The 21,368-nt window shown below is 34.7% G+C and overlaps 3 protein-coding genes across 6 annotated transcripts in view; 1 reads left to right on the top strand and 2 right to left on the bottom strand.

The window, feature by feature from the left end:
* LOC125049974 (FAST kinase domain-containing protein 4) overlaps nt 1-15,712 on the top strand; it is a 35,541-nt gene extending 19,829 nt beyond the window's left edge. For 3 of the 4 annotated variants that reach the window (XM_047649543.1, XM_047649541.1, XM_047649540.1), the window contains exon 11: nt 986-1,580. In XM_047649543.1, coding sequence (XP_047505499.1) covers nt 986-1,093 — 108 coding nt within the window. In that variant the 3' untranslated portion in view covers nt 1,094-1,580. Of the gene's footprint in view, nt 1-985; nt 1,581-7,863; nt 7,870-15,702 lie in introns of those variants that run through there. The other variant, XR_007117078.1, reaches the window with a different exon arrangement.
* Nucleotides 1,548-6,524, bottom strand: LOC125049695 (carbonic anhydrase 1-like). The gene is made up of 8 exons (XM_047649117.1): nt 6,428-6,524; nt 5,975-6,151; nt 5,448-5,574; nt 4,956-5,058; nt 4,088-4,200; nt 3,182-3,302; nt 1,865-2,037; nt 1,548-1,663 (listed from the first exon to the last, which is right to left on the bottom strand). The coding sequence occupies exons 1-8, from the start codon at nt 6,522-6,524 to the stop codon at nt 1,639-1,641; spliced, it is 936 nt and encodes a 311-aa protein (XP_047505073.1). The 3' UTR covers nt 1,548-1,638.
* LOC125049976 (putative carbonic anhydrase 5) lies at nt 13,325-21,325 on the bottom strand. The gene is made up of 8 exons (XM_047649548.1): nt 21,113-21,325; nt 18,356-18,388; nt 17,079-17,246; nt 16,869-16,992; nt 16,479-16,581; nt 15,574-15,683; nt 14,962-15,085; nt 13,325-14,689 (listed from the first exon to the last, which is right to left on the bottom strand). Exons 1-8 carry the CDS (start codon nt 21,144-21,146, stop codon nt 14,432-14,434), a joined length of 954 nt encoding a protein of 317 aa, XP_047505504.1. The 5' UTR covers nt 21,147-21,325; the 3' UTR covers nt 13,325-14,431.
* Between the last annotated feature and the right edge of the window lie 43 nt (nt 21,326-21,368).

Below are 21,368 nucleotides of genomic sequence, written 5' to 3'. Positions count from 1 at the left end.
ATACTGCGTGAGCGTGTGGGGTGGAGCGTGCAAGTCACATCTAATTCAGCTTGAAAGAGCCCACAGATCTTTACTAAAAGTAATGACTTTCAAACCCTACAGATTTTCAACCACACTTTTATATAAACAGTGTGAGCTCCTCAGTGTTAGACAGTTATTCGTCTTTAATATAATAGCCAAACAACATGTCCATACCCCTTATAACCCAGAGGTTTGCAGTAACAAACGCTGTATACCAAATGTACTCCCCACAGCAAAATTCCGTACTACCTTCGCAAGGCGACAACGAGCATATCTCTCAGTCTTTCTATATAATAAAATAAACAAAAAATTAAATTTCTACCCTCTTTCACTACATGACTGCAAATCAATTGTTAAGACTTGGCTTTTGTCCTTAAATTATGAGGAAACAGAAGATCTATTTAACTAACATGCTACAATAATATTTTAGTTATTTTGATTCATTAATTATGTGTATAATTTATATATTTATACTAGTGTTACATATACCCATATGTAAAATGTATAATTATGTATATTTATGTATTATGTATATTTATGTATTTTAGTATTTTATGTGTATGTACCTATTTTATTACCTATTATATTCATTGTAATTTATACTGAAACATTTTTTTTTAATATATGTTATTTTTGTTTAAGTATATTATGTGTAAGAAGATAATTAGATGTAATATCTGGAATTTACAAATGTCTATAAAAAGTATTGTCTTGTAAAATTTTGAATAAGCTCTCTTGACACTTGTTACGAATTATATTGGGAGAAGCCACTGACTCCTGAGATACAGGCACTAAAGCCTAGTTTAGGTGTCAGAGTCTTCATAGGATTTCTGTAATTACAAATATGTCAATAAAGATTATTATTATTATTATTATTATTATTATTATTATTTTTGTGCACAGTCAGGCAACGAGTGCCCGACTCTTTATTTTCTTATACAAATTATACGTAATTTTGTTCCAGGGTTTCAAAGTACTCAAAGTCCCGTACACGGAATACAACCCGAAGGACAAATTGGTGTCGCGAGTGCAATACGTTGAGAAGCAATTGAAGGAGCTGATCGCTTTATAGAGCTTGGACGGACTTAGTTAATTTGTGTGGATGTGATATTGTGAGCGCGAGAAATACTTTTTCGATAAACGATGACAAATTCCATCAGAATCGGTTCAGCAGTGTGACCGACTCCCTTTGGATGATGCAGGCTAATTTATTTTCTACATATATCAAACCCCGAATGAAAAGGATTCTTTTTTCTATGATTCCTCTTCATTTTCAAAATAGTTTCAGGATTTTTTCTGTATTTCAGGAATTCCATGAATCGGTCGTGTTTATTGTATATAAAAAGAATGGAAAAGATAATTATTGTCATCAATTTCACCTTAATCTTTCTTGTGTAAATAACTTTGAATCCATTTAAAATAATAGTATTTTTATCAACTTTGTTGATTAGTTTCGTGTGATAATTGTACAGTGTATGAAAGGAGGAATCGTACGAAGTATTTTGTATTTATTTGTTAATAACTTGTACGGTTACGTTAATAAATAGATTTTAACAAAACATTCTTTAATTATCCTTAATTGTCTTGTCTTGTTGTATCAATCCGGTAGAATTATCTCTAATGCAGGCCTCTTGATACGAAACTGTGAAAATTAATATCATTATTAAAAATTTCTTTAAATCGATACTCGAGGTCAATCTAGCAATTGGGCGAATAGATATTAAAAGCGGAAAATCTTGGACTCTATAACCCTTAACTGAATCATTAAGCAAAGGTCAATTACCGTTCAACTTAGAAATGTTATCGGCTGAAATCCATCTTAGGCGTGTGACTAGGTGAGTACCTCGTAATATTTTTAAAGAAGTTCCGTATAACTTTGACAGCATCGCTAAACATTTGCACGGCGACCGGCGTGGCGACCAGTGCCGGTGGTGGCTGAAAGACCAGATGGTGAGACAGGCGCTGGAGACTTCTGTAGTTGTGTCTTCCTACGCCTACGTTGCCGAAAACTCTATACTGGAATTAAGTAAAATACGGATAGATTAATTGTTGAGGAGCGAATAACTCTATTGAATTAAAAATTATGTTAATGTAATAATGTACACATTTTCCAAGATTTTCGTAAAATTAAGATTTGGTAAACAATACAAATCTGTACATTTCATTTTAAACTACTTTAACCGTTTTATTATTTATGCAATTGCGACTTGACGGTGATATTCGTTGGAAGGCAAAGATAACCTTATCACCTGTTTGCTTATAAATAAAAATAATCATGCCTTCTATCTATTAGGCAATAAAGCAATGGTAAAAGCGGTCTTGACTTCAGCATGCGACTCTCATCCCTGAGGTCATAGCTTCGACCCCGGGTGTTCACCAATAGCTGTCTATGTATAATAGCGGCCACTGACTATACGTCCATTAATCCGAATGGAGTAGTCGTCGTCCAAAATCGTCCCATGAATGGTAAAAAAGTATTCCATTTGGATGGACGTCAGCCAGCTCTGGATTTCCAAAAGGATTGAAATCCATGCGTCCAGGCCAAATGGACGTCATCCGTGGCCGTCCGTCAATGGCAGAAACGTGCGCCACTCCATATGGAAGCAGTCCGAATTGTCCGTGAATGGACGAAACGGCGTCCATTTTTTTGAGGTTTTTGTTTCAGTTTATGTTTTGATGTCGATGGTGGTGCATATGCTGTATATTTGTCAAGCGTTATAATTTTCTTTTTATTATGTCTTTGTCCGCGCGTGACTTTGTGTTGGAAGTAATAGAAAAAAATAAAAGTATTTCTATTTTTAAATAAATATATTTATATTATTAAATAAATAAAAGTATTTCTTTGTTTCAACCAATCCTTCATCCACCTTCTCTTAGGTTTTTTTTGTCTTTTTAATAAAATACACACAACTGCTGCCGTACGATTGCAAAGTTCGAAGTGACGCCATGCATCCAAATGGAAGTATCGTGAATGGTACCGTATCTCGATAAATTTCCATTTGGAGTGCATCCAAAAGGAAGTCTACTAAATGGACGTATCGTCAGTGGCCGACTTACACTCGTTCGTACGGTGCACCAAAACATCCAAACAAAAGACCCATATAGGATTGTAGTGTCACTGGATTATTATTATTATTATCTCATAGGGAGTTATACATACCAAGGCGTCAGAAATATGTATGGGTTTATCATATATAATCCAAACGACTACTTCATTGCACTCTGGTGAGGTCAGTGAGCCCAAATACGAATAATAAGATTCCTTCACAGGGATGAGTTTTCTGAAAGTTTCATAATTTCAAAACGTAATTTATGCATAACTATCAGGCATTTCGAGCGTGTACAATATGTATAATAAATGTTGTTGTTAAATATTTTATTACTTGGATATAACATAAAATAAAACCTTTACCGATAAATGTTGATGGAAGATAACATTCTTCCAAACATGTAGTGTAATGTAGCGTGCGATTATTAACCCATAGGTTCGAATCTCAATGTCAAACAATGCGTATTAGACTCGAGAAAAATGGTGACGTGTATCAGGCACAGAAGGTTGACCACATCATCATAATTGAAGCGCTACAGCCGGTCCTATCTTGTACTTCCTGCATCCAGTTGGTAAAAGAAATTAAGCCAAAAAATGAAATAGACGCAGTTAGGTGTCTGTCCTGTGACCGGGTTACGGTACTTCATACCTACTGGTTTGTGTTGCATAATTAATAACGCCTGTTCAGGCACCTACGCGCATTTATTTTATATCTTATGATAATACACTGTTGAATGACCGATCGACCTAGACTTAAATTGGTCACTCATTTACAAACCGTACTTACGGTCACATCTAAGGTAAAATAAGGAGCTTCATTATTGGTTACATCCTACTTCAAAAAGAAATATGATGCCAATATGCTGCACGTCCTTTATAATTCTGAATTACTCGTATAGGCGAAGTAAAGACATATTATATCGTTGATGAACTAGATTTTGTACCAGACAAGTTTGAATAAAAACTGTCTAGTAGTGTTTGCTTGAGAGCTACGTTAATTAAAACAATAATCCTTACTCCAGATCCATAAGTACACCGCTGATGCGATTTGCAGTCTTCATCAATAAAGGAATATGCAGCATCAGTTCCTCCGATGTGTCTGCTTCCTCAGACTTGAGCTCTGTCTTAACCTGTTTTAGTACAACTTATAAACACATGAAAAATATTACTATGACTAACAACCTCTCGTGGTACAGGTAGCAGGTTAGACTGATTATAGATCTTACTGGTAAGGGAACGGAACTCCTTCCAAGGGTCCAATCTTTTATTGACCTATGCTGGTCATATTATAATAAATTATCTGCATATTAGTAGAAACGGTTGCTATTTCTACGCGATTTTTAATCAAAATAATGTCAGTTGCATTATCAATTCTAGTCAAACTTAACGGAATATACCTAAGTTATATTTTAAGTATACAAATGAATTAGATAAGCTTCCTGTTTTAGAGAGTTGGTCGGAAATATAAAAGCAGTTTATAATAATTATTATCTATGATAAGACTGGAGATAATATTTAAAAAACTGATAAATGAATTGTTCGATTGGATAGATAAGAGTGTAATGCATTAATAAATCAAATGGTGTGATAATACTAATCACACATTTATATTAATTATTTGTTACTGCCCAAAACCTGTTAGGTCCGGAATCGTATTTGCTATGGCGAAGTTTCAACTAAATAATAACAGAAACTCTGCAACATTCATATAAAATAAACATATAGATTTATAGTATAACTTCACGTATATTGCGCTCTATCAACGAAATTGCACATGAAACGGCTTTATTTTTTATGCTTTTACCATTAAAATAGTATAAAGCGACTGCAGACTAAGAAGAAACAAAAATAGTTAAACATTTCATATAAAATATCCTCTTCTTACATTGCAAAACACGGAGACTATAGCAAGTCCATCTCGTTTGTTGAGTGCCTCTGATACTTTTAAATCAGATCTCACGTGGACGAAATGAATCTCCATAGGAAACCTGTAACAGTTCAATATTTCTTAGGTTTATATCGTGACGTGTGTCGTTGTATAGTTAAGAATACTTAAGTTAGGTATTTATTGTTATTTAGTGAAATAAATTGCCTTTATTGCTGTAAATACTTAAACTGGTACATAAAAATGATTGTTATTATTATAGTGAAATAAAATCGAAATCCTCAATAGTGACGTAATTGCGGCCGGTCAGACGAAGCAGCGATAGGCCGATTCACGCTGTGATATGGATCATTTTGTATTTTCGGTCCGATAATAGTCTGGTAGAAACCACCGAGATCGAATCCGACAATGCACTGTTACCGGCATCACACATAGTGAATACAGTTTAATAGATCTTAATATTAACTGAAGTGAATATGAAATAATCCTTACTTGGCTCCGTTGACAGCATGCTCGGATAGCCAGTGGAAGTGGAGCTGCTCCAGACGATAGTCGTGTTTCAAAGGACCTCCGGTGAGAGTCGGGTGCATCGAATTGTCACCCTCGGTACTAAATTGAACTGAAATTGCGAATTACATCTCAAAAATATTATATAAAAATATACATTATTCATAACTTAAATGTTGTTAAGACTAGCCTCAACCCGCATCTTCAATATACATATTTAGGCTGAACTCTGAAGCCTGATATACCACGAGTCAAATTTTGGGCTTGGTGATTTGGTATAAAACTATTTGTTTTCTACGTATTAGTTTTCAATTAAAAATAAATCAGTTTAGTAGACGTAAAAAGTATACATTTCTATAAAAGATAATAAACAACGATAAAGATCATGCATTTGTACGATTATATAATTGTAATTAATTGTCATTTCTTGAAGGTTGTATGAAATCAGTAAAAAAGTTCGTTATCTGAACAGGAAATATCTAATTTTAAACGTTAGACATATGTTCACTCACCGGTATGCCCATTATTGATTCCTGTCAATAAAACAGCTTCATAGCCCTTGTATTTCAGTTTGCCGTATTTAATAAATTGTTTTTCGAAGTCAATGATTACATTTTTGGACTGTATGTCGATAGGTGACTGCCGCTTGCCCCCTACTTTGCAAAAGCCCCCTGGCCATGAACTTTCATCTGTGGAATACAGTAGTATGATGATATTACTAGCATTAGTTTCACGTGATTTTATAGTGTAATAGTTTCTGGTGCGAAATTGCGTTCGACAAATCAAAATAAAAATACGCGTTAGATTGTTTTTAATAGTTAGTCTCTATTTGCAATTTAAAGATTATTTAAATTATAACTATTTAATCTGACTAACATACCATTATAACTCCAAATTGGTCCAAATTTTATAACAGATCCAGCGAAATCTATAAAAAAATATAATCAAATTAAATTATTACTAACTTTGCTGAATATACATCGGAGTCGGGACGTGACCACCCACTGGTGAAAAACCTGTGACAGACGTTATTTCACCAGCGCAATCTGTCAACCCCTTCATAGTAAGAGTACCATACTGTTGCCAAATGGACAGACACGACTGGAGCAGTACGGAGTGAAGTGATGCAGTAGGTTCACCTTATTCTACTCGAGTTTCGTGTAATGAGTTAATTTCCCGATTTAGGACACCTCGGTTCAGCTCAGCTCTGAAACCACCTATCACGGTGGAAGATATTTTCACGACTTTGCTTTAGCCAGAACCGAGCAAGTCGTACTGACACAAATGGTCCCTGTGATTACGCGAATACCTGACATGAGTGGTCATAAACCCTCTTTGTTTGACCTTCTGTTGGCTTCGCATCCGCAGAACTACTCAGTCTCTGTTGATCCGCCAATGGGTTCAAGTCAATCTTCTCTTCTTGGCGGCCTTGCGTCTTAAGGAAGAATACTTTAAAGCCTGGGCAAAATCGGCGACATCCTGTGATGCGACTATCAAAGTCAGAGCTCATTGCTAGATTTGCCGAGAAATTGGCCCGCCTCCTCGTATTCGGAGGACTTGTGCGAGTTGATACATGCAGTTGAGTTTCATCATCGGACGTCGAGGCAGAATACGAAATACCACGCTAAATTTTTGCCGCGCACCACCGCTATGGGGGAACAGCTGTTAACTTCCACTTAGGGTCTTTCAAGAAAGGAGCGTACCAATTCTTAAAACTTGTAAGCCTTCTGGCAATATGATGTAATGTAATATGTGTCCATGCGGTATCTAACATACGTAGTCGGTCCCAAAGTTCCGTCATAAATGGAAATAAAGATAAAAACAAAACTACTGATCGATAATCGAAAATATTCGAAATGACCTCACTTATTTTTAATACAGGCCCTTAAGCGCCGCGGCCAGTCATCTATCACAGCACGCACCATATTTATGTCGATTTCAGTCTCTGATATTTTTAAAGATGACTTCAGAATCTCCAAATTTTTATGTGGTATAGAACAGACCTTCCTCTCTAAGACCTGAAATTTATAGTCCAAAGGATTAAGGTCCGGACTGGAGTAAGGCCAATCCTCATGTATAATTAAGTCGATGTTTTGACGCTCAAACCAGGCTTTAGTGGTCTTGGCTTTGTATGCAGGCGAAGAGTCCTGCTGGAACACGAAGTGATGTCCCGCAAATAGGGTGCTGGACAGGTCTTTGACAAGGCGATCCAAAACCGTCTCTTGGTACACTTTAGCACTGGTTTTGACCCCCTTTTCGCAAAAATAAACCTCAGTTAGCCCGGATAGGACATTCCCAACTAGACCATTACTGATGATAGATGATGACCATGTTGCACCCTTGGAACTTTATTTTCAGCTTCTTCAGAACTCCTAGCGTACACTGTATCATTTTTTTTATTGTACTCGTCTTCGATATCGAAAATTTTTTCGTCCGTAAAGAGGATATCACAGTGTCGGTTTTTCGCGTACCACTTAAAGAACACCCGCGATCTCTTAAGCCTTATTGCTTTTAGACGAGCATTAAGTAAGTTCCTACTCTTTTTTTGTATGGTCATAGACCAAGATCTTCATTTAAAACCTTTTTCACTGTTTTCCTACTGACACCCATCTGCATAGCCATCAACTTCTGATTTCGGACAGGATTTCTTACTATCCGCGCCTTGATAGCTTTGATTACTGCTGGTGTTCTTACGGAGCGTGGCCGGCCAGTTCTTTCTCTTGTCCTCAACACTGGAGACTTCAAGGTACCTATCAATAGTACCGTACACACACCTAAGCGTTATATTCAAATTTTTGAGCAACTTGAAAATGGTACTCGGCGAGTGCCCACAGCGGTGCAACGCAATAACAACTATTCGGTTTTCTTTCAATGTCCACTCCATCATGAAAAATTACGGAAAGTTATTGTTTTTTGTTTTAAAACAATAGTCAAACATTCCAAAATAGAATGCAATTATTTTTTTATAAAATCCTCCTCGAAATTTAGAAATAATGTGCCAGTGACAGAACTTTGGGACCAACTACGTATACATAACATCAGTAGAGCCTGATGCCCGTTTGCCCCTTGGTATATATAAAATACTTAAATAGAGGCAATATCTGGTTTTCCCCCGCAGCTACGTCGCAGGAAACACTGAATAATCGGCCAAAAACAAGGTTTTATAAATAACAGTTCGTTTTATACTTAAATATTTTAACATTTCAGGAAAAAAGTTCAATTTCGAAAATAATTATTCATGTCCTTAAGTTTGAATTCAGGCAAAACTACGAAACTATACTGACTTCCTGATAGCTGATCAAGCGAGATGGACTCGCTATAGTCTCCGTGTTTTGCAATGAAAGAAAAGGATCGTTAATATATAAAGTTTATCAATTTTCTATATCTTCTATGTCTATAATATGAGAGGCGCTGGACAGAAACCGGTGGAAACAGATAGCCTACTCGAAGAGTGAGAGAACGAGATACCTGTCCTTACTTAACAAAAATAGAGGACCTTAAACAGATGTGTAATAGACAGATCGACGATGTACACGCCGTGTGGTACAACTGAAATTATGCCCGTAGAGGGCCCACGAGACACTCATGATGCTTGTATGACTTAAATAAAATATCACTTACCCGTACAAAAGACAAATAGAATAAAATAAATCATGTTAGTTGGTGCACAAATCACATCTGCCGACAATGGTTGAATGAGGCGAGAATTCGTGATGTAAGTATTGTTTATTAAATAACGAATGCTTTGTTTTTGTATTTTTTAATACTGAAATTTGATCTTAAAATACATAACATTTTAGTTTTAATTAGGCGACGAAATATTTTTCAGAGTGAGGTGGTCCATTGTTGCCTTTACTATGTAATTTAATAAATCCAATTTAGCGGAATTGATACAAATTTGTAATTGGTTTTAGTTTGATAAAAAGATTCACTGGTAAATTATTATTTTTTTACTACCTACTTTATACTTGTAATGTTAGACTAGTATTTTGTAATGTAATGTAATCGTTACTCATTTATTTGGTCAACGTGTTATTTTTTAAACAATTAGTTAGTCCGATTTTATTTAAAGTGCAATTCAAAGATTACATCTAAAGTAATTCAACCAAACCGTTCCAGGAGCAGAAGGAGTAATTAGCTCGGGACAATTTTTGTTTCACCGGGAGATCGCCAAAAACGTTGCGTCAGTTAACCACTAAGATACAAAGGCGATTACGTATATTATGTATTTTATACAATTTTGGGTTTTTATTACAATCTGTTATGATTTCTGAAGCAATTAGTATCTTCTTATAGTAATAATAACTAATGGCTTCAGGATGTGGTGATGTAGTTTATTTATTTATTTATATACGTTCTAAAACAATGTGTATGCCTAAAAAAATACAAGAAAATATGAATTCACAAATTTAACACACTTACACATCAATTATATTAGAACATAGGTAATCTATCAAAGGAAAAAATTAAAACTAAATGAAAACTTAAACTTCATTAAGAGCGTGAAAATCAAGGTTTCGGAAACTCGGCAGACCAAGTTCTAAGAGCGAGACAGCCTATTTACTGGACCATTCAAAGTGGCAGATAGGCAAGTTGTTGGAGCTTCTTACAAAACGTCTTGTAAAAGAATACTTGGCGATTAAAAAGAAATGATGATGGGTTGGTGATTTTATGCTAGTAATTCTCGTCCGTTATACACTTAATTTTAGTATTATTTTATCCTTTTAATTGACGTAATGTAAGTGCACATGGCACCTAAACTTTTTAAACGTGTCTATAAATGAATTTGTGTCATAGATCCATTTAGGATAATGGCCGCAAATCTAAATTGAGATCTAGCCGTAGGTGAGAACAACTAACTTCCTGAGGGTCCTGCTAGATTATTCTATGTTGTAGGCGGATTTCTACATTAAGATTTGCAAGTTTGCAACCTAAAGTAGGCAATTGTAAGGCCGTCTACAAGTGAAGCGCGGTAAAGTTATGTCATAAGGCACAAAGGATAAAAACTACATTTACGTTCCTAATGCTTTCAGTAATAAGCCGACTCTCTCTACGATTTTTTTACTACGATTGCTTTAATCTTTAGTGCAACGACTGGGTTTAAAATAAAGTAAACAAAGATTTTGGTCTACTAATGAATGCCTACATAAGCAAAGTTATAATTATTGGCAGCCTTATCTCACGTCCAAAATTGATTGGACCAGGATACTTCCTGAACATATCGACGGCGTGCCTTTGAATATTAGGGGGCCGATGGCTCTCCTTGCGTCATACTCGTGAACGGGTGCTACTTGTGGTGACTGGTGGGACTTGAATTTGTATATGCGGTGATGTTAGTTATTTCGACTATGCTAGTCTTGATGTCGAAAAGCTAGGACATCACGGACTGTCATGCTAAAACAGTGCAGGCCGCTTCTCGAGACACGCCGCACTTAACCATATCATACGCCGGTCCCTTGCAACCGTCAACGTGCCAAGTCTACTTGAGCCGACTGGAAGAGACGATGGCAAGAGACCGGACGGTATGAGTTTGATTTCATGGAAGTTGGGCTGGGTGCTGGTATGGGATGCAACCTGTTCAGATACACTGGCCCTTTCCATATACGTGGAACCAACAACATAGCTGGTGCGGCTTGTGATGCAGCTGAAAAAGCTAAAGCATGCAAATACAGGGGTCTAGGCTCCTAATATGTTGTCCCATTCGGTGTCGAGACCCTTGGTCCGTGGGGTCGTAGCAAGAAGGTTAGTCGACATCACAGGAGACCGAAGAGTTGGCAGCTACCTCGGACAAAGAATGAGTCTAGCTATTCAAAGGGCGAACGCTGCCAGAATCTTCGGAACCTTGCCTAAAGGGACTCTTTTTAATATCATATTTTAGTTAATATATTTGAAGGTTAGTTATTGCTTTTTGTTATATTAATTTATGTTAGCAGTATTATATTACCTATTTATATTTTATTTAGAATAATAATAATGTTATATTATCTTGATATGATACTTAATAATTATTATATTAACTATTAATAATTAGTAAAAGATGTCATGTGGAACATGGTGTAATGGTTGCAGCTCCTTACAAACGTTGTATAAAACAAAAAAAAACTTGGCGATTAAAAACAGTGACGGATAGTTTATTGCCAGTTCTTCTCGTCCGTTCTACGACCTTGATTTGAGAACTGTCAGTAAGTGAACATATTAGAAGTATTTTATATATATTTCATTATTGACGTTCATAAGTGTACATTGTGGTATCTAAATGATTTTGAATTTGAATACAGTTAAGAATTTGGAGGGGCTTGATCAAAATTTATCCTGGGTATTTATCCAGCATGTGAAAGAAGTTAGCCGCAAATTGTACGGTGCCTCTAGTATCCTTCGACGTCTCAGTAATTTTCTTTCCTTCAGCACTAAAACCTCACTTTCACATTCTCTCCTTCTGCCACTACTAGACTACACAGATTCTTGCACTTCCGTTCTAAGCGATCCCTATTTGCTTAGCTCCTTCTCTATTTCCCTTTAAATTTCTACTGTACAAACATTACCTGTCCACATCGTATCCCTAACATTCATACTAACTGATGTGAAACTGATCTAAAATTATGGTGATTCACGTGCTCTTTTTCTTTTTTTAAATACGGACAGTGTTTAATTCACTGTTTACATGTTTTAATTGCTTTATTTTGTTCTATTCGTTTTGTCTATAGGACTTATGTATTTTTGGATTACTTGCCTTTTCTTTTTTTCTTTCCTCACAGTGGTTGCCTGGAAGAGATCGATCGAAAGCGATAAGGCCGCCAGTTGCCCTCCTTTTCATTTCATTATCATTCATTCAGGCGCTCAAAGTTACAAAAGCATTAAAAAATATTTTTATGAAGACAAACGTTTCGTGTTATCGTGTTACACATGCAATAAAAGAAGGGAATTTAGGTGAGATATTTTATAATTTATGGCGCTATTTGAGATATATTTAATAATCTTTTGTGTGTATAAGTCTTCAAACAATCATCGTATTTGGTCTGATAAAACATGATAGAATATACCTCAATTATTATTTTAAAAGGTGAGTATATCTAAGTGTATATCTAAGCGGAAGCTACCTTCTGTCATGGCACCCAATTGGACCGAAATAGATATATATATTTGTTATAGTTATTTGTACAAGTTTCAATAAAAAAAAGCCAAAAATTATTTTAATGTTTATTTAATAAATAAATTAAGAGTTTAGCATAAAAGAACACATTAACACAACCGGTATAACACTACAAATAAAACAATCATATAAAAAATCGACTATTTGCACACAGCCATATTTACAACTTTTAAATAATCTAATTTGAAACAAAAACAATAAATCTTAAAGTATTCTATATTATGACTAAGACCTTTACAAACAATGAACATAGACACAACAATATCTTTTACCTTTAAATAAATTACATCTGACTACTACTGATTGAGCTGCAAATTAATACTTTTGGTATTTAGACATATTAGATAGCTAGAAAATGCGAACGTATAGCTAGAATGTATAGTAGATACCTATATAGAGCTTGGCAAGAATTTGCTTGGCAATTATCTAATCGCGAAACTATTAAATTATTGTAATTGACAATAACGAGCTATCAATATAGGCTAATAAATAATTTTGTATCACACCACTCTTAACATGACGTAAACTAATTTATAGTTTCATTGAACTCTAGTAGGCCTATATTTTAAACTAATGTCATAACTTATTATATAATTTTGTTTCACTCGTGTTTAATTACGTACTTATTTATTTAATGGCATGAAAAATATAATAAATTAACAAAAACTTAAATTAACTTACATTTTAAATATTACCTCATTTAATTTTTATTGAAATGGGTTATAATTAAATATGTTATTTATATATAAGCGTAACGTTAGAATTGAGCATAAAAAACAAAACAATAAATAGAAAACAACAAGAACAGAAAATCATGTCTTGTCTGTAAAGTTTTTGGCTATTGTAACACCGCGATCGGCTCGGTTCACTGACTTTTTCCTCAAAGATAAACGAACTCACTTTATGTATCTAGTAATAATTAGGATAATAAATACGAGATAATGCTAAATCCGTCCAAAAATAATTTCCAGACGTCATCGTTATAACGCTATAAATAGTTTAATAAAATGTTTATTCACAATAATCTTTTGCGATAATTTGACGAAGCTTATCGGGGTTCTATTAAAAGCCGTTCCTAATTAATATATTTGATAGACGATCAAAGTTAAATATATTATGATGTATTTTTGGATATATTTCCAGAACTTGCTAATACTATATATTGTAATTATTTCAATGCAATACGCTAAACTCGGGCTCTATAACCTAGTTACAAATCTATAGAAAAAAGCCAATACGCTGCTGTGGTAAGGACTTGATACGATCGGACTATCACGAGACCGACAGCCCTGCGTGAAAACTTGCTATCATAAAACTACGTCATAATTTACATTTTTATAACATGCCACTAGGGACTATGTTTATTAATATGCAATAAATTAAAATAAAGTATTCTTAAATCTTATCGATACCTACTTGAGAATGACGAGTAATCTGCAATAATATGTCTAAAATATATAATGCCATAAAACGATAGTTATAGCTGTAAAAATATATAGATTGTATATGTTTTGTTACTTTTGCATTTTGTTTCTCGATTAGCATGATTATATTATAGTTGCTAATCTAATCATAATTGATGATTGATTGATCAAGCAGGATTTGCGTTATATTGCTATACTAAGAGGAGACTTCGGTATATACTGTCAAATAGCCTCTACTTAATCTTTTGAACGATTTGAGCTGCCGTAAGTAGAACGTCGGCTATAAACTTCAACTTTTCTAACCAATCAGGTACATTTTTAATACTCTGAATGTTTGTTTTGAACCCTTTTAGTATTAAAAAGAATTAATTTTCCTAAACCACATAGCGGACTGATTAGTTCGTTTTGACAGTGCAATTTTGAATCGTACTGCCCAAAAACTTTCTCTTTATATTGACTAATGTACAGACACCCTTACTCAAAACGGTGGAAAGTGAAGAAGAGAGATTCAGGAAAGTAATTAGAAGTCCCAGAAGACCGGGCAAAGCTGTGGAGGCACAGGACGCAAGGCTGCGGTATATTTCGCGGTCTACTGCTTGAAGACTTCTGTAGTTGTCTATTCTACCGACGTCGACTCGACTTATTTGTTTGTACTGTAAGAGAACATAATATAGGTATACAAGATTATACATTTTCATACTTTCTAAGTTAAGCTTCAAGCGTGCGATTCTCGACCACGAGGTCGTTCGATCGAACCTTGGTGGTGCACCGGAAGTTTTTTTTCTATATCAGCAATACCGGACACCGGCATTCCGACCCCGAAAATTGATAGCGTCACAAACGTGTGTGACAAACTGGGAGAGGGAATATACTACAAACTACTTTAACATGATTCATCGAAGGAATAAGATATACATTGGCATACCTGTGTATCGGATATGATGAGGGGTCTGTCCATTACAACCCATGTGACGACTTCCTGGCAGTTGGGAGTCGTAAGTGATCCGTGATATGTGTAGAAGGACTGTGGCTCGGGGCTTAAGAGACGTCTAGAAAGTAAATATTCATTACTTGCCGAGTTTCTGCTTACGACGATGTCGCATCTAGCTATAACTTTAGGGAATCGGGAACAGAAACAGATACCGGTACATTTTAACTTTTTAGTTAACAATAAAACGCAACTTTTGTATTGGCGTCATGGAATCCAAATATTTTAAACGTAATATCAAACTAAAAATAAATCAGTGGCGCTACAACCTCTTTAGGTCTTGGCCTCAGATTTCTGAATCTGTTTCATGATCATTTTTAAATCTAATAGACAAGTAGGTGATCAGCCTCCAGTGCCAGACACACGCCGTCTACTTTTCGGTTTCCTCACGATGTTTTCCTTCACCGTTCGAGCAAATGTTAAATGCGCACATAGAAAGAAAGTCCATTGGTGCACAGCCGGGGATCCAACCTACGACCTCAGGTAAGAGAGTCGCACGCTGAAGCCACTAGGCCAACACTGCTCAATGTGTAATATGAAACTACTTACGTGAAATCTAAAACAGCTGGATCTGGGTACACCGAGTTCCTCTCCACCAGTTTTGGAAAGTAACTTTCGATTTCTCCGAGGGCATAATCACTAGCACCACCACTGTTTACCTGGAGGTGAATAAATCAGGAGAGATCAATAAAACAACTTACGACGGAACCTAATCGTGATTATTTGAATTGTCTTTATCGCAATCGCTCATTAATGCTATCAGGAATAGGTCTTAAAGGTGAAAAATTGATCCAGTTTAGGGATCTATAATTTCTGTATTAGTAATAATCGCTAAACCCTTCTGATCCACATACAATCAAGATTGTGTATACTGCATTACGTCAGTCGATATTATCTTACTGCATATCGGTATGAGGTGGATCGTCTTCAATGCTGAAAATTGAGCGCACACAACGCGCTATTCTGAAGTTATCCTATAGGAAACCTTTTCGCTACTCAACTTCAAAATTGTACAACCAAACAAAACTTTTAACTGTTAGACTTTTATACTTAATTGCAATAAATTTTACATTTTGACTTTTATAATTACTAGCAGACTTTTTTTGAAACAAACACCCGCCACACCACATCAAGCACAACGCAAACATATAATTATAAATTTGTGTTATGTACAAATCATAAAGTAAAGTATAGTTAACATGTCAATACGAAGAGAGTAGCTGCCCACAATCTACCTACAACAGGATATTTTACCTAAATATCCTGTTATTGTGTAGAATTATTTTTTTCTTTCTTTCTTTTTTTCTAAAGTTTATGTTGATTGCATGTTCACTGTATTACTTAGTAAACCTAATCAATTTAACTTTTGCCCGATCGACATGAACATGTACAAAATAGATTTGAATAGTTGTTGAATTCGGATCGTCTATTAATAGAGTTACGGATATTGTTACCTGACAAAGGATAGCAATAACGCTGAGGCCGTCCGGCCGCTGAAGTGCCTCGTCCAACGTGAGGCCAGTCTTTATGTGCACCATGTGAATTTCCATCGGATATCTATAGAGATTTATTATTTTATTATGTATCATGTTATTGTTATTTATTTATATTTCGAACTGGAATTGAGTGGGTTGAATGGAGACAATGTTCCATTTTAATTGTGATAATTTTACTATATATTCTATACGCATTCGCATTTATATTACGCATATATATTAATCTAAACGCATTCTGCAAAGTGTATTTTGAATCAAATATTTAAGTAAGTATAAGTAGTTCAGTGCATTTGCAGAATTCCTCTTTGTTCCTAAGTACCTACTAACATTATCTTTCTATTTACTCACTTCATTCCGTCGATGGCATGTTCAGAGAGCCAGTGTAGGTGAAATTGCATGAAGCTATAGTTTCCTCTCAGTGGGCCGCCGTACACCATCGGAACTGGTGCATCATCAACCAACGTCCATTTCACTAAATGAAAAAAAAATATATAAAAGCAGCAGTTCCCTTATGAATATAAGTAAAAATAAGAAGATTGAAATGCCAGGTATACTTACACGTATGACCATCATTATAGGCTGTGACGTTGACCTTGTTATATCCTCGGAACACTAAAGGGCCCCTTATGTGAAGTCCATGCCGGTCCACCAGTGCACTGCGGCTCATTATATTGATGGGTGACTGCATTTTACCTTCGTTGCATTGCCCAGGCCATTGGGTTTCATCTAAGGGGAAAACCTTGCTTTTGGATGACAATTACATCAACAATGTTATACAACATTGATTACTGTAATGACTAACTCTTGATTTCGACCTTCGTGTACCAGCAGAATGATACAATACATAAGGTAAACAGTTTCCTGCCGAAAGGTTCCTTTCTTTGGTGTTGTGCTTTGGCTATATGTACGATATAATAGATTTTTTTAATCTATATATATAAAAGAAAGTCGTGTTTGTTACAACACTTATAACTCGAGATCGGCTGGACCGATGTTAGTTATGTCTTTTTTGATGGATTTTTCTCCACTCCGAATAGCAGAATAAGTAATAAAATATCGGATAAGTTATCGAATAACAATAAATCAATTAATTAATTTTACGAATACACACGGCATGTGGTGACATTTGTTGACAAAACTACGCATCATTTTACGTCGAATTCGTGTCACTTCAAGAAATTCCGAACTTGAGGTAAATGAGGAGATGCATAACCAGGCTTTGATCTTGATCGAAAACATGTGTTACCTCATCATAAAATGTTGTAAAGCAGAAAGTGCTTTAACATGCAGTATCGCAATATTGGCGATAGAGAGAAGAGGCCTAATGTGTAAAACTGCCATTCTTCTTTTGCAATGGCAAGCAATAAAACATTTCTCTATTTGCAAAAATTAAAATTATCACCTTAATGAAATCCTAAAATAAGTTTAACTAAAGTAACAACGATATTATTATTAAGGCGGAACGAAGTTAGCCGGGTCAGCTAGTTATCTAATAGAAATAAGCTAAAAGTGACATGACATAGAGTCGAATTAGTTTAATGATTCTCGTTGAAAGGTACTTGTTGCCTGAATGCTCTCATTGAATCTAGTAAAGCTTGCGAGGTCTAGTTTCGAATTGTATGTCGACACAGTGACCTATATTCTGAAGAGCAAGCTCGCGTTAATTGGATTTACGTCTCTTGGGCAAAGAGCGGCAAACTGCTAAATATTATATTTGCAATTGCTTTTAATGCATTTTGGAAAATAATACTTTGGAAAATATGCATTTAATAAAAATTTGTAACAATGTTGTATTTGCAAGAATTTTTTAGGGTCATAGAATAGAAATTACTTACAATCATATGACCACTCTGCTCCATGGATTGTACCTGTAACAATTAAATTCCTTATAATTCCTTCTAGTATTAAGATGAACAAAAAATAAAGGAGACAGGTCAAGGAATAAGGTCCAACTTTCAAGGCGATTTTTTACGTAGTCAGTGTTGTCGATAAGTTTTTTATCGATATCGGTCCAGTCACATCTATCTACACGTACTTTAACTTATCTTGATACATGAACGGATGCTGGCTTATTATGTTGATTTGAAAAATCTAAATATTTTATCAAATTAAGGGCCACTCCAGATAACAATGACATAAGATTTACGTGGATAATATGTCAGATACGCCAAATTGCAAGATTAAATAGTGCTGACGAAATATGATAATGTCACAAAGGTAAATAGGAGAACAAACTTGGTTACCTGACATATTATTATTGTTAAGGAAATTTTGTTCTATTAACTTTATTGGAAATTGGTTTTGTTAAAATGAATTCTAAGCTTCAAACATTAAGGTACATAAGTGAATCAGACGTACGTTTATGTTTTAAAGAGAAATTTATAAACCAAATCAATCTACGTATTACCCTTGGCCTGAAAGAGTTTAAGCACAATTTTTTTTCAGTTCGTAATTTACTATTGATTATACTACAAAAATATGCAAAGTGCACTGTACCGTGATAATGTATCTTATCGACTTGTCTCGCAAACTCACTTCTGTAGGTACATCATGTCATATTAATCCGCCTTTGGCAAGTCTGACACCGATGTTTTCAATACATTAACTACGTCATATTATGAAGTGTTACAAGTCCATATCTATGACGTTTAACGTTGTACTTTATATGAAATGGAGGATATTCATCCATCCACTTTTATCGTGTTTATGTACATCGTATTATGCCCTACCCAAGATTTAAAACCGTGACCTCATGTTCTGCTGAACATGCTGACCATTAGACCATGAACATGACATGACCATGACCATTAGGTCTGTCATATAAGTAAAATCGAATAATATATATAAAAGTTTAAATCTTTTCAATTATATATTTTTGTTTTGTTTTAAACACCTAGTTTTCATCAGCTTGGTGAGCCAGAAGCAATTGCAATATTTTGACGATTCAACTGTGTCGACTGTGAACGATTTGAACACGACGTATCTTGCGCTTACTTTGTGATTTGGAAACAAAAAGATATATTCAACCCCGTTTCGTGAAATTGCAAAAGAGAATATAGAAATGACGCTATTCCAATAAAAATTTCGTTGAAAGCTCCGAATTTTCGGAGGAATCTTTTTAAGGAAAGAACGAAATAATTTGTACACGTTTAGGATAGGTGAGTGTCCTCAATTAATGCTAGAATATTTGTGACACTTCCTACTAAATCAATTTATGTAAATTTATAGAGAAGTTTGAAAAATAGATCTTTTGCGATCCCTTTATGGGGAATGGGAAGACATATTTATTGATCAATACGGGACTTAGACGAGTCGGTACCCTTACGGTGTTTTCTTTTACTGTACAAGACATATACATCTCGCACGTCGAAAGAAAAACTAATTGCCTAAAGCCATTCCAATGATGATGAACGTGATGTTAACCAAGAGGCTAACGATGCATTAAGTTAGGAATATTTTATATCTTAGTTATATGTTACAATTGATAAAATATTATAAACCTGTTTTTGTGTTCTTCTGTTAAATATACAAAACAAATAACGATTACAATTCTTCTAATTTATATTTAAAATACAAATCTTCAAAAGAAATCTATTATAAGTGCGTAAATATATAATGATATCTACTAAGTGGTACGAGTTTCTATTTGTCTTACACATTCTAAAATGCAGCAAATCCTCTTGGAGATTTTATAACAATAATATTATTAATTGACTTACTCTTAGGCAACTAGGTGATCAGGAAGGTAGGTTTTTGTAATAGCTTCCCAAAAGCTTAACAAATTCCCACTCGGGTGCGTGATGGACATTAAAGAAACTAACCAGCAAGCAATCGAAGTATGGCATAACGTTTTATTATCTTTAAATATTTCATCGCGGCTTCAACTTGTTTAACCTGGATTTGAACCTGACCCCCATCAATGTCACGTGTAATGGGACTTTCATACAAAGAGCAATTACCAGAGTCACTGGCACAGTGCGGTGAAGGTCAGGTGTTCGACTCTGATTGAGTCAATCTATTTAATTGTAGGGCTTTTATCGTTATTGCCCATTGTGCCTGACTCTTAATAAATTATCATTAAACATTATAATTAAATGGAATCGCTAGGAACTCCTAAGCGTTTAAAATAAATAATTAATTAAAATTTAGTTAGATATTTAAAAAAAAAAATTTATGTTAGTCAAACACACACACATTTAAAGTTTATTTAGTCAAATACTATTTATGGAAATCATAAAATTTCATTGAGGTAATTTTTAGAAAATTTACCCGTTTGAAAATAAAGGCATAATGAGATTTTAAATGCCTGAAATAATAAATAATGTAAATAAATTTAAATTTATGTGCATTATTATTTTATTTTTACAACCCGCTAAAATAATTTTACTTAAATGTTAATTCACCATAAAAATATCTTTTAAAAGGCTGTACTTCGAATTATTATTTTCACGAAACACTAAATAAATTTTAACTTCCTTTAAAGTAAAAATAATTGCAGTTAAAAATTTAGTCAAGTGGAATGAAAACATTAATTTATTGACATAAAGTTAGTAAAACATCTAAAAGTAAATAAATAAACAAGAGGTACTCACCGGCACCAATTAATAAAATCGCAAAAGGCCACATATTTGGATTTGAAAAATGTTTCTTCAATTCGTCACAACCCCTCCGACTGACAAAGCCCACTAGCGCAGAAAGTGTCTTGACATTGTTTTTATGTACATATATCTAATATATAATACATATTATGTATCAAGATCACTTCGCCTTGTCGGCCAGTGCTGCACTGCTAAATTCTCCACGACTTGTGACACACAGACTGACAGCTTGATAAGCGTGTTATCGGTA

This window comes from Pieris napi, chromosome 5, assembly GCF_905475465.1.
Source record: "Pieris napi chromosome 5, ilPieNapi1.2, whole genome shotgun sequence".
Taxonomy (NCBI): domain Eukaryota; kingdom Metazoa; phylum Arthropoda; class Insecta; order Lepidoptera; family Pieridae; genus Pieris; species Pieris napi.
Note: the sequence above shows the minus strand (reverse complement) of the source record. Positions and strands in the feature narration are given on the sequence as shown.